General features: G+C 40.6%; 1 protein-coding gene across 6 annotated transcripts in view; it reads right to left on the bottom strand.

Annotated features, from left to right (window-relative positions):
• LOC135486510 (histone-lysine N-methyltransferase, H3 lysine-79 specific-like) overlaps positions 1–12,422 on the bottom strand; it is a 32,590-nt gene extending 20,168 nt beyond the window's left edge. For all 6 annotated transcript variants that reach the window (XM_064769343.1, XM_064769341.1, XM_064769340.1 and 3 more), the window contains exons 1-10: positions 12,128–12,422; positions 11,911–11,951; positions 9,838–9,912; positions 9,415–9,478; positions 2,972–3,109; positions 2,302–2,392; positions 1,806–1,900; positions 1,327–1,389; positions 1,060–1,115; positions 104–252 (exon numbers count right to left, since the gene is read on the bottom strand). In XM_064769343.1, coding sequence (XP_064625413.1) covers positions 104–252; positions 1,060–1,115; positions 1,327–1,389; positions 1,806–1,900; positions 2,302–2,392; positions 2,972–3,109; positions 9,415–9,478; positions 9,838–9,912; positions 11,911–11,951; positions 12,128–12,202 — 847 coding nt within the window. In that variant the 5' untranslated portion in view covers positions 12,203–12,422. The remainder of the gene's footprint in view (positions 1–103; positions 253–1,059; positions 1,116–1,326; positions 1,390–1,805; positions 1,901–2,301; positions 2,393–2,971; positions 3,110–9,414; positions 9,479–9,837; positions 9,913–11,910; positions 11,952–12,127) is intronic.
• Between the last annotated feature and the right edge of the window lies 1 nt (position 12,423).

Here is a 12,423-nt window from a genome sequence, read left to right on the forward strand (position 1 = left end):
GACACAGTCCAAGAGTCCAACCCACAACCACCTGATCATGAGCCTGGCACACTATTTAACCACTATGACACTGTTCTCTCTATTAACCCCCTTTCATACTCACCACTTAAATTCCTGTCAGTTATCCTAAAATTCAGCGGGCAGAACGCTTTGGATGACACGATTTTAGCACCTTCTCGCATATTGGCAAAGCGAAGTTTGAGCTGGTGGTCGACGTTCGGTCCAAATGCAAAGTTGTTGACAAATATCACACTGAAAAAGATCGGCAAATATTCAGTAAATCTTTTCGAAAGAACGACTCTTAGCAGAGGAAGGACTTAGTCTCGGTCAACGTCAGCTCCTTGATAGACGGCGCTGATTTTCTGCGTCAAAATGACGTCAAAACTCATACCAAATGGACGATAAGTCTGCGTCACAACAAGACAATGCTCAAGTAACAATCAGCACCACATAACAGCGGCCGTTGTTTTGTCAGTACCCTATTCACAGTAATTTTAAGTGTTCTATAAACCCATAAATATTCATCACTATCACAGTTTTGTGAACTCACAACTTTGGCCTACCTTTTATTTTTTAATTTAGTTTTTTTTAAACCTGTAACATTTATTTTAATTTGACTGTCTTTTTCGCTGCCATACACGTATTCATGCTTTATCTTTGAACACAATAAAATGTGAAAATAAACGGTCTGGCAATGAACTCCTAAAGTATAATTTTTGAGGACTGTATTAAAGGCACACATCATTTTTGAATGAAACACAAAAAAAAATATTTTAAGGTTTCAGTTTCTTTTTAAGCAGTGGCAATGACAAATTTAAAACTGCTGGTGATGTGTATTAGAATTACCACACGAGCAATTTTAAACGGTGGTTACAGAAAGAACCACTCATTCAAGGATGACCATCTGCCGAGACAAATTTATAAGTGCCAGTGATACGTATTAGAATTACCACACGAGCATGTATAAATTCGTTTCGGCTCTCTGACATTTCCAGGCAATTTTCTCGGCCCTTTTAAATTACGCAAGTATACTACCTATACTTGGCAAATACTACTTACGATGCAGTGTTTATACGCTCTTTTACATCCTCAGATAAAAAATCACCCTTTTGTAACTGTAAGGCAAAGGTAGAAGAACAGGTGAGAATTTGAAATAAACAATATAATACTGTACATGGTTTTAGTAAATGAATTTTAGGTCGAATTCCTCGAGAGCGGAGGACAATTCCAAATATGTCCACTCCCAAAAGACTTTAAGTCAAAATATCTTAAATTTTCCTAGATGACAACATTTAGATGGAAATCACCAATGCAGTGTAAACTCACCTCAAAGTCGCTGTATATTTTTCCATACCAATTCATCCACTTCTTGAATTCTTTTACCAGCGTCTGAAGAACGAATTCGCACATATTCGTAAGGCAGGAGAAAAAACGGTAGGCAAAACATTGCCACATGAAATACCAACCGTTTATTAGGGACAAATAGGTTAACCAAGTAGAATCCAAGAGGTGTCACAGAGTTACTCTTTCTAAAGACCGACATGTAAACTACATGTAAAACACTTTATTTTTGCGAGTCTGATATTTTCAGGACAAGGGGTACAATCCCAAACTGTAAGGGCATTACACCCAGTGGCAAAATGAAAAGGACGCAAATCTGAAAACGATGTTTTTGAAGAGAAAGAAAAAAGGCCCATGAAAATAAAAGGGTTTATAGTATTGCTACAGCATAATGAGAATGATCTTAATAGCAATTAGAGAGCGCATTTTTTAAAAACCTCCATTATTTTCAGACGATAAATTACCTCAGCATAGTTTGCGGGCCACTCTGCCTTCTCAATACCAAAGCAGAGTCGACAGTTAGCGGACGCTGCCACTTGGAGAACAACTTGACCAACACCTGGAAGAGACATGTAGAATTGAATTGTATATTCGCATGACAACTAGGGGAGACTGGCGCACTTGTAGGAAAGACGTGCTATACAAACTCTTGCTGCAACAGCCATGTGTCTTGGGCCACAAAACCTATGAGTAAGAGAGTCATGCAGTCAAAATCTCGACAAGAGCCATGTTGTCCAAATCTTTGAAGTCTTGAATAAAAAATATAGTGCGACTACGAGTGGTAGGACAGGTGGAGGAAATGACGTCCTTGTACAGTGACTGCCATCCCGTTCCGAATAATGCACTGCTGATGTCAACGTAGTCCAAAATGATGATTCGTGTAAGAAATTGTAAGAAAGCCTGCAAGCTCACAAGTTGTGCTCCAAATTCAATGTGTTGATTGCCCATCTTCCAACTTACCACTGCCTAAATCAATGAATGTTTCTTCATCTTTAAACTTTATTGACTGGGTCATCTGATGAACAAGCTCAAATGATGTTTCCCCATAAACCTGGAACGAATTCAAATTGAATGGCATGAAAAAACAGAGAAAAAATATGCATCTGTTGGATGTCGACACCACAGTTCCACTTTCACCATTCGTCAGCAATACAAGACAATTTTTCCTCGAATAGGATAGATGCTTTTTCCTCACGATAGCTTCCAAATGTCACAGCCGGGAATTCAGGGGGAGCCCTTTGAAGCAGTGGTCCTGTACTTGGCCTCTGGATGCCCACTAGTAAAGATGGGGGAGCTTGACATTCACATCTTGAGAGAAGCATTTTTTATTCGGAAAGTTTGTGTTGAGATTCTAGTTGCTGACGGACAACCACCACCACAGAGAATCAAAACCCTCAACTCCGAGCATTCGAGCTTCCACTCTACTCAAGTTCCTGAGTTTCAAGTCCCCCAATACTCTGCCTTGGCGAAAAACCGTGCTCCCCTGTCTTAACAAACTCTGTTCTTATCTTACTTGAGTATTCAGATGTGGGGCTCTTTAGTAACACAACAGCCAAAGTTTCACATTAAAACTTCCATAACTAACATTTTAAATTGGGTTCCTGATATGATCACGGACACTGCAACCTACCTCAGGTGAAAACGGTTCATACTGATTCAACTTTTCAGGATCTAAAACTGCTTTGTTATAGCACTGCTGTAGTATGTGTTTCAAGAGTCGTGGACTCGCACGTTTTCCTATATGGGCTGGTGTGGGCATTCCTTTCCACTGAAAAGTAGAAAGAACGAAAATATAGATAAAAGACAAAAAAGACATGAAAAAGGAGAGAATGGGGTCCTTTTGGTTTTCTGGGAAAACTTTGTCGCTCCTTGAGAATTAAGGTCACATAAAAAATAACAACCTATTAAATAGCCTTATCAGAATATATCCTTCCCTTCTCTGCTTCCCTCAGTTCTTTGATGCATCATTTGACCTTGTCAGCAGCATGATGATGAGGTAATTGTAAGAGGCTACTTTTTTACATTTCCAAGGAATGAGAAGAAAATAGAGCACTTGTTATGGAAACAAAAGATCAAGGTGGCCTTTTTTTCAATGACCTCGACCCATGAACAGGTAAAATCCAGAAACCTGTTGAAAGTATACGTTGTTTTGTGTTGTTTACTCTTAAACATGCCACTATGTCAAAGAAATGAACAGGCTCATTATCAAAAAGGGGTAGTTTTTCAGGTCCTTATGCCTCCACAAAGCAGTTGTACTTCCTATCGACCCTAAAACATTACAACGATATTGTGTTGAAAGACCCCAACAACACAATTTGTTCAACTTTATTGAATTTGGTTTTTCCTTTCCCAGGACAGGTCAGGTCAGCTCAGCAAACTAGAAGGCCTCGCCCATTCTCCGCAATCTGGAGAAAAGGTTTTCCAGGGTGACCAAGGTATTTTTAGGCATTCACAGAATCACCCACCGCTCTCCATAAAGTACAAGTGTAGGACTCGGAACTGTAAAAGAAGGCCTGTTAAAGGAGAAAATGTAGGCATAAACCCTCAAAATATTTACCAGGAATATATCACATTCACATAAACAGCAGGGGGGAACAAATGACATTTCACCACGTACATGTAGGCCATGTAGGAGGGGAAGATCAAGTTTATCTGTCAATACCAGATAGTGAGCTCGTTCAAGACAAAGGCACTCCTCTTCATAACATGATGAATGAACTTCAGGGAATATATAGTGGGAGCACATGTATAGCAAAATCCTATGATTATAATTGCTGGATTTAGTCCTTTAGCTACCTGTCGGAGAACAACAGTGGCCATGGTGACACATGATAGCACTTGAAGACAGGTCCAAGCAAATAGATTAGAATATTTCATTTGGGATCAGACAGGGCAACGCTGGGTACCAACCACTTCCCATCCAAAACAATGCAAGGTGGTTGGAAGCCACTCTTCTGCCTGAAGACGTACATCGTTAATGTAGTAGGAAATAACTTGGGAGTGGATCCTGTCATTACTTTTTGTGTAAGCCAGTCAACAAACATGATAAATCTGACATTACTTGAGATTACGGTTAGCAATATATCCCCCACGAATTCATCAATAATGCCAGTTTTATGGATTTGCACCTCAACTACAAAGTACAACAGTCTAGACTTGATATGGATCGATACTACATGTACGTCCAATGGCTATGGTAGTGGGCTGTGGGTCTATTTCATATTGCCCACATGTTACGCTACCTATAAAAAGGTACAGTGAAGGTATTGATATTGGCACATGGAGGCCATTCCCCGGACCAAATCAATGCCCACTTGGGTTGAACTTGTATTACAAATGGATGTTGAGGCTGTTCATGTATAGAGAGATATCCATGGGGCATCATTTTCGTAGCCCACACCATGTATAATGTACACAGCAAGCTCAGGAGTACACGCTAGACGGAAAAAACTATTTGATCACAGGAAAAGCATGGAGGACGAAGGAGCAAGGCTGTTCTAAACAGGGTGACAGTATTAACAGACGTTTTGTACAAATCTCAACAACTGAGGTCATCTTCACCAAGATTAGAATCAGGCCAACACAAAATAAACAATCAATAACCTGGGTTGAGTTTCTAGGCTTTGTGCAAGGTAGTTTCACTTTTACATTCACACAATATCATTCAGAGCCTACATGTACATATATACATGTATATATGTACATTCCGGCTTGAAATGGAACATCAAAAGATTATGTGATCCTGCTGTGATGGCAAACCCTGGAGAATCAGTTCCCCATCCGACTGAGGATCTTATCTTCAAGCCAGGCCTTCCAACTTGCCGAGCAGCCTGCCATTGGTGATGCCTGGGAAAATGTCAAGTGCAAAACAACAGCCAAAGAATGTGCTCATTGGTAAAATTACCAACATAAGTTATGTCAATCTGTTAATTTGGACTATATGCAACAAATTCGGAGAAAAATTTAACACCGGTTTATACCAAATCAGTTGATGTGTTCTTTGCATTTGTTCGCTATTGACAAGACAAACCGGTGGTACACAGAGGCCTGCCTGATTCTCGTTATAAGCTGGGGCATTGATTCTTCAAAGTGAGGAGGCCACTGACTCAGCTTTTTAAAAATCCTGCCAACATTTGCTACAACAATTGCAAAATTCTCACCTTCTTGTATGTCAAGATGCTCACTTGGGGCAGGTCTTGCCTTGATTCATACTCATAGGCCAGTTTGAGTTTAGTCTGCATCCAATAGCAACACAACAGTACATGTTGACGTTGGGTGTGGTTTGTTTTAAGATTATTTAAGCCACATCACGTGCTGAATCATTTTTTATCAATGTCAACAAACCATTAGACATGCACTGGCATCAAAATACGCATCTCAGTGACCAGATGACATCATAAGCATGCCATTTGTATATATGAGCCAACTATCGTCTGCATGAATGATGATGCACCTTCGAAGATAATGTCACTGTGACCAGCATTACATGTGCACATTTTTCCTGCATACAGCCCACACGCCATAAGAAAAGCCAATAAGCAATACAATAACTTGACTACCCCATATTGATCCAACGCCGGTGAGAGACTCCAGGCAGTGAGCGAAGCACAATGAATGAAATCATCCAATTATCTTTGACGCAAGCCTACATACATGACATGTAAATGGAGCACACAGTGTCGAGTATAGTAAACACCACCCGCGCGTCATTGATACACAAACAGTTTCGTTTTTAACCCTTTGAAATCTACTGGGGCTTGACCTGTGTCATACAGAGATTATTCACAAAATATAAAAAGATAAGGGATATCATCCATTGATAAGAGGTTTTTGATCCAAATCTTTGTGGAAGTATAAAATCAGACATAGACTCATGATATTGGTAAACTGTTATGTTTTTAACTCTTCGTAATCTATTAAGAGGCAATTTTACGCCATACCACGGACGGACGAGGAGCAAACATTTACTTTTAGGCATATAAGGGTCCATTCATGTTTCGTCAAAGTACAAGAGGCCAGTGTTTCAGTTAGGTAGAAATCTGATGAGGCATGGCGCTGGCAGGATGCATTGTGCTCAGTATGAAAAAGGTAGGGGGCAGCACCCTGCGTTTATGCATTGGCTACTGATGCAAAAAGGCAGGGAAAGACAAGGCAGGGTGCCGTGCCCAGCTAAAAGTCTTCAGCTGAAACACTGGAGGGTACAATCTAGGTACGTCATTGATATGATAAGTGAGGACGTCCTACAGCTTTGGCAATGTATGACACTGATAGTGTGGAAAGTAAATGAACAGTACATACATGACATGTTACGACTAGTTAGAAGGAGCAAAAAATATAGCACAGTATACGAAAGATTCTTTCATATGCTGACGTAATCATGGATGGTTTACAAAAAGTAACAACAGTTTCATATTATTATCGTCAATAGAAGTATCGTCATTGTAAGTGTTACCTTCACATCTATCTGCCGCCCAGGGGAAATCATTGATCTTCAATAACATTGGAGAAATGTACAACAAGTACATATGTTCACCATTTTATTCATTCAACATGTTATCATTGACATTGATGCAAGATATGCACCCTCGCCCTCGGGCTATCAGCGTAACACAATGCCCATGTATAGAAATTTCTTGATGATTCTTTCCAATCAATGACAACCAAATACGGTTGAAAGTTTTGTTAGAGATCGAAACGCTTCAAACTGAATCCGAGTTTGATAAAATTGTCATCTGGATACATTTATTAGTATACATATGAAAAATGCAGGGGGAAAGGACTTCATGAGTCTATCAAATGATGAATACTTTACTAAATATAAACTGTTAAACTAAATGAGATTGATTTACAGTATGTGTGGATGGACAGTAGCTGTGATGGACTCTGCTTTTGGCCTATAGGACAAAAGTCACCATAAGCCAATACAGTGGGACAGGAACCTCCCTTAGCGGACACCTCTCTATTTAGGACAACCTCTATATTATTAAGGTCACTACTTTTGGTTCCAAATTGGCTGTTTCCATTCAATGTGACCTCTAATCTGGACACCTCTCTAATATGGACAGCACTTGTCAGTACCGAGGGTGTCCTTAATATAGAGGTTTTACTGTATAACCGACAGATAGCGGCACTCAAAATTGCAGCTCTCACCTTGAGGAAGTAACTCTTTGGAGAATGACTCCTTCATGGCTTCAGAAGTGCGGAGCAGACACTATATTATTATAAAGAAGACACTATCAGATCTACAGTGCCAAAGAATTGAGAATTTGAGACAGAAAATATCAAACAAGAAGCTGAGCACTACTTTCATCATTGATTGGGAAAAGAAAATCCAGTATTTGGACTCCTAGTTCATCCTGATTTCCGATCATTTAGTCTGGTAACCAAGGCAACAGTCCAACCAGCCTCTCAGCAAGCTGGCCACTTGACATTGGCATGGTTTAGCTTCCAGTTGCTAGGCAACACTTCTGTTCTGGCTGTCTACATATACGTACTTTACTAACCCATTATTTGATAAGACGATGTAGGATCCCAACGGCAAACGCGGGTTGCGAATGCTGACGTAGGAAATGTACGTAGATCGTTGCAATGATGGCATTTTATTTGCATCATGCTAAGAAGCAGGCTTGCATAAGGAGTATGTAGCACTGACGTCACTGTACATTTTTTTGTAAGCTCATTTGCTAGCAATAGCATCACTCAGCCATGGGGAAAAGACTGTCATGGATGAGCAGGATGAGAGTGCGATCTTTTCTGGCAGCACAATCAAATAAGTCAAGCTGGATGGCATAGCAAAGATGGTACGCTTGGGATTAGTAGCGTAAGAATGGTTAAAAGCTGGAGATGTATTTTCAGTGTTCTCAACAAGGCCATTTGTCAGGGCGTCCCACCTTTACCTTGGGGGCTTTTCACCCTACTTTGCTATAGAGTTTTGTGGAGGGTATCTATAGGGCGACCCTATTGCTGGCCACTCTATTGCACAGTGGCAAAACTTCTTTTCTGAGACACTATATTTTCCGTAGAAAAGATAATCTTTTGGCAGACGACCCTATTTTGGCTGTTGGCCTAAATGCTTCCAATCGCTTTTGTACCGAATATGTTGTACTAAGTATGGCTCATACTCCTACTCATATGGCAGATTATCGTATGTATTATGCCAACATGACCAATATCAATGAAAAGTTATGATACTGAAATTACAGGCCTACATGTATGCCTTGTAATTTGTAGTATATGTATTTTAAAATAGTAATTGGCAATGTCCTCGATACCCCATTAACAACGACCCATAAATCACACACAAGTCAGGGACAGACTTGGTAAAATGGTACTGCCACATATTGAAGCCCAGAAGTTGGAAATGTACATCAATTCATGATTTAACCCTTGATCGTTCAAGACGTGATCCAATGAAACTGCCACATTTTCAGTCATCGGTTAAGTAGGGCTACCTAAGCAAAGCCAGGGCAGCATTCATGACTGTGTACATTACATGTACATGAACACCAATAGTCTAGACCAACACAAATTTTATGATCATCAATCATATTGTGGTGATCAAGTTACATGAATGTAAACAGTACATCATGTACATTATATAATGTCCAGGGAGGAACATTTTTACTACCACTGAAGATTCAGCATGCTGCTGACAGTCCTGCAAGGGGTTGAAGCATTACTAGTGCCATTAGTGAAGGGCGTCAATATCGAAGGAAAGTTGAACAATAACATATGGTCACTGTCATTGACAGACAGCCAAGTTTGCAACAAGAACAACAGGTGCACACTTGTGTATTACACTACTGTACCTATATAGACTATGCTCAACCTCGACCTTGAACCTAATTGAGGATAACATGCCACTGGATTTTAAAATTTAAGGTCAAGGACTCGGGATAACACCTCCACCTTTGGCTTGTGATTGTGTCATCATGGTCATAATACAGACATAAAACAACTTCACATCATCTGGCAAAACCCCCTCCCCTGCCTTAGTCCGTATCTCTCAAAATCCATTTTCTAAAGCAAAGCCATGATGTTTAGTGTACAGTCAACGAGTCTTTGCTAACTTACCAACTGACGCAATCCATCGATAGCTCTGTTGAACTTATCACACAGACTCTTCATGCTAGGAAAGCTGGAATAAAATACGTATTAAGACGTCATCATATGATTAGATCCTTTTTTTCTTCTTGTATAGTTTGGCAAATTGTTTGGAATCATGCATTACTCCATGCTTGCCCTTTACGAAGGGAGAATTGGGACGGGGCCTTCTTTTATTAAGGGACGTCACACAGGTACCCTGCTTCCCTTAAAATGTACTCAAGGACTGAAAGAGTGTTCAGATCATGCCATGCCGTTGATCCTGAAAGGATCTAAGTACCACGATGCTCAGTTCACTAGGTTTTTAGTTGAAGAATCAGACAACATTGCTTTTCGTGGCCAAGTTTGCTTTGATTTTGAACAAGGTCAAGGAACTCAAGAGCGTCAACTTACCTTTTTGTGTCATAATCATTTAGGACATGATTTTCCATGGCAAGCTTTAGTTCGGGGACATCCTCACACACATAACTGAAGAAAAGACAAACATCATGATGAGCTACACTCAAGGACAGTTTTTTAAGAATAGATGTAAAACCCCAAGGTTTTCATGTCAAGGGAGGATAGTGAGTTTGACCACAGCGCAACAGGCCGTGTAACTAGCTTTTTGGTCATGGGGGCCGAGACATCACTGATTTCACTGACTGTGACACACTTGGACTTAGATTTGGAAAGGGCTGGGGGCACATGCCTACTTTGGAGAGCATTATGTGAAAATAGAGCACATGCTTGCTTTCCCCAGTTAGAACGGAAACCATCTCCATCCTGCACTTGAAGAGCTTCCCATCATTCATGATGATTGATTTTTTGGTTTCTGCTACGGTACATGTACATCCTGGTTGCTCTAGCGGCAGCTGGCAAAGACCCAAGATCTAGTACAATAATCTCATTAGTTTCGCGGGGCCATTGGTTTGACATCTAACTTGGAAGATTCTGCGGGCCATTTTGAGACAAAGTACACTCTGACTCTGAGTACATGTGAGTACATGTAACACACTGTTAAGTGTGAAACTAGAGACAGAGAAAGAGTGAAACCTCTTACATTTTAAAAACAACAGCCAAATGAATGGTTACAGCGACTGTTGTGTAGTGCAAGTCAGACATACACTACAGTACAGGTATGTACTAATGTAGGTTTGGACGATTTTGAAGAAGTTTGTTTGGGTGCTGACCAGTCATGCATTTCATTCAGAACAAAATGTCACCATGGCATTTATAGTATACCAATCAAGGTGCATTGTAAATGGAACTTCGCGCCAGTTTACTCAAAAAAAACCGTTGGGAGCCACAACAAAGCCAAATCAGCAAACAAATATGACAAGAGACTATGTGGTTGCCTATCACTAACATGACTAAGAACATGTACCATTCATCATCCATTGTTTTGGTTTTTGGTGCTTTTTTCAGATTTGTTGCTTTGGCTCTGTCCCAAGAACGGCCACCTCCAACTGCTGCAACGTCAACTACACATCATGAATGCAGCAGACAATTACTCATCTCTTGACGTGTAGTTGACATAGACTCATAGTGCCAGTTGGTGGACTGGAAGCTGTTATGGGCCACAACAAACTATGTTATTTTGTTTGTAGTCCCCTCCCCCCCCCCCCCCCGTAAGGTGGGCTTATGATCCATGATTGATCCTCACAGTGGCATTGGCGGACTGTCACTGTCAGATGACACATTAAAATATTTCCAAGTGAAACTTTTGGTGATGACACATGTAGTCAAGAGTTCGCATCACATCAATGCGCCCTTCTACAAATGTTCTCCTAACCAATACAGTTGTAAATAGTTTGTTATCAATCCGCCAGTTTTGACCATACTATTGTTTACAAACAAAAACTCGTCTTCAGGTAGAAGTGTAATAACATGTACACTGCCTGGTATGGTTGAATTTCACTTCCTACCTGGACACAAAGCCTGTTTGAAATTGACCAAGGCCTCTTAAATAGTATCCAGAACATGTGAGACACCAAGTCCATATCAAGCCATGTACATTTAATTGGATGCTTACCTTGAGACAAGAATTTGTTTATCAACAAGGGTATGGCCTAACTGGGGGATTACCCCGATTTTCTCCAGTCCATGAATTGCAAAAATCCTCACGCAACCGTTCCTTCCACCAAGTGCCAGTGCTGTGCCGAAGCCCGATCAATTGGCGCCATTGTGAATTTTTCCAATTTTCTCGAAAAGACGAGCGCGCCGGTGCAAAGCTGATCAACTTGACTGAGCACAGTGTCAGCGGGGGACGGAAAGTTGCGAAAGGGGCAACGTGTTGAATTAAGGCTGCTTGAAAGTGCGCGAGGACGATTGTATTGTAATGGTAAAGATCGCGTCCACGATTCATACCGGCTCTGTAACCACCTTGGTGATGGAACAAAAACACAGAATGAGGACAGAGTCAACTTGTCAGACGGGAATTTTTTTTTAATTCACCAAAAATGCAAAAAAAGTCAAAATCTTACTCACCGTATGGTATCAATAACTTCATTTGCCCCATCACGGCCATCCTGTAAGAAAACCATGAACTGAAGTTTACTGAACATATCATAATTAAATGGGCAAAATGTCAAGAAATATTGTGTGTATTCATGTACACATAGATGTACATAGTAATCACATTTACACTACAAATACACAGGGGTGTTGATAATCCACACGAAATTCCTCAAAAACGGAAACTCACCGTCCCCTGTAAAGGCCATGTATATACGACGGCTTCCGAACCAGCCGGGCTATGAAGACATAAATCCATTTCCATGTTTACTCCAGTACGTGCACACGCTTTGAAAATGATCCAATTGTGATGTTATGAGTCAAAATTCGACCATTTTTAAGCAGGTTACATCCCACACAGTCACTTTAGACACCATCCATGTGAGGAAGCCATGGATCACGTGAAGATTTTCAATGTTTTGATTGGGTAGCCTCGTTTTCAGAAGTGGGTGAAATGATAAGAACATGGCGGCTATTTTGAAGCTA

The sequence above is a fragment of the Lineus longissimus genome, chromosome 4, assembly GCF_910592395.1.
Source record: "Lineus longissimus chromosome 4, tnLinLong1.2, whole genome shotgun sequence".
In the NCBI taxonomy this organism is placed as follows: Eukaryota; Metazoa; Nemertea; class Pilidiophora; order Heteronemertea; family Lineidae; genus Lineus; species Lineus longissimus.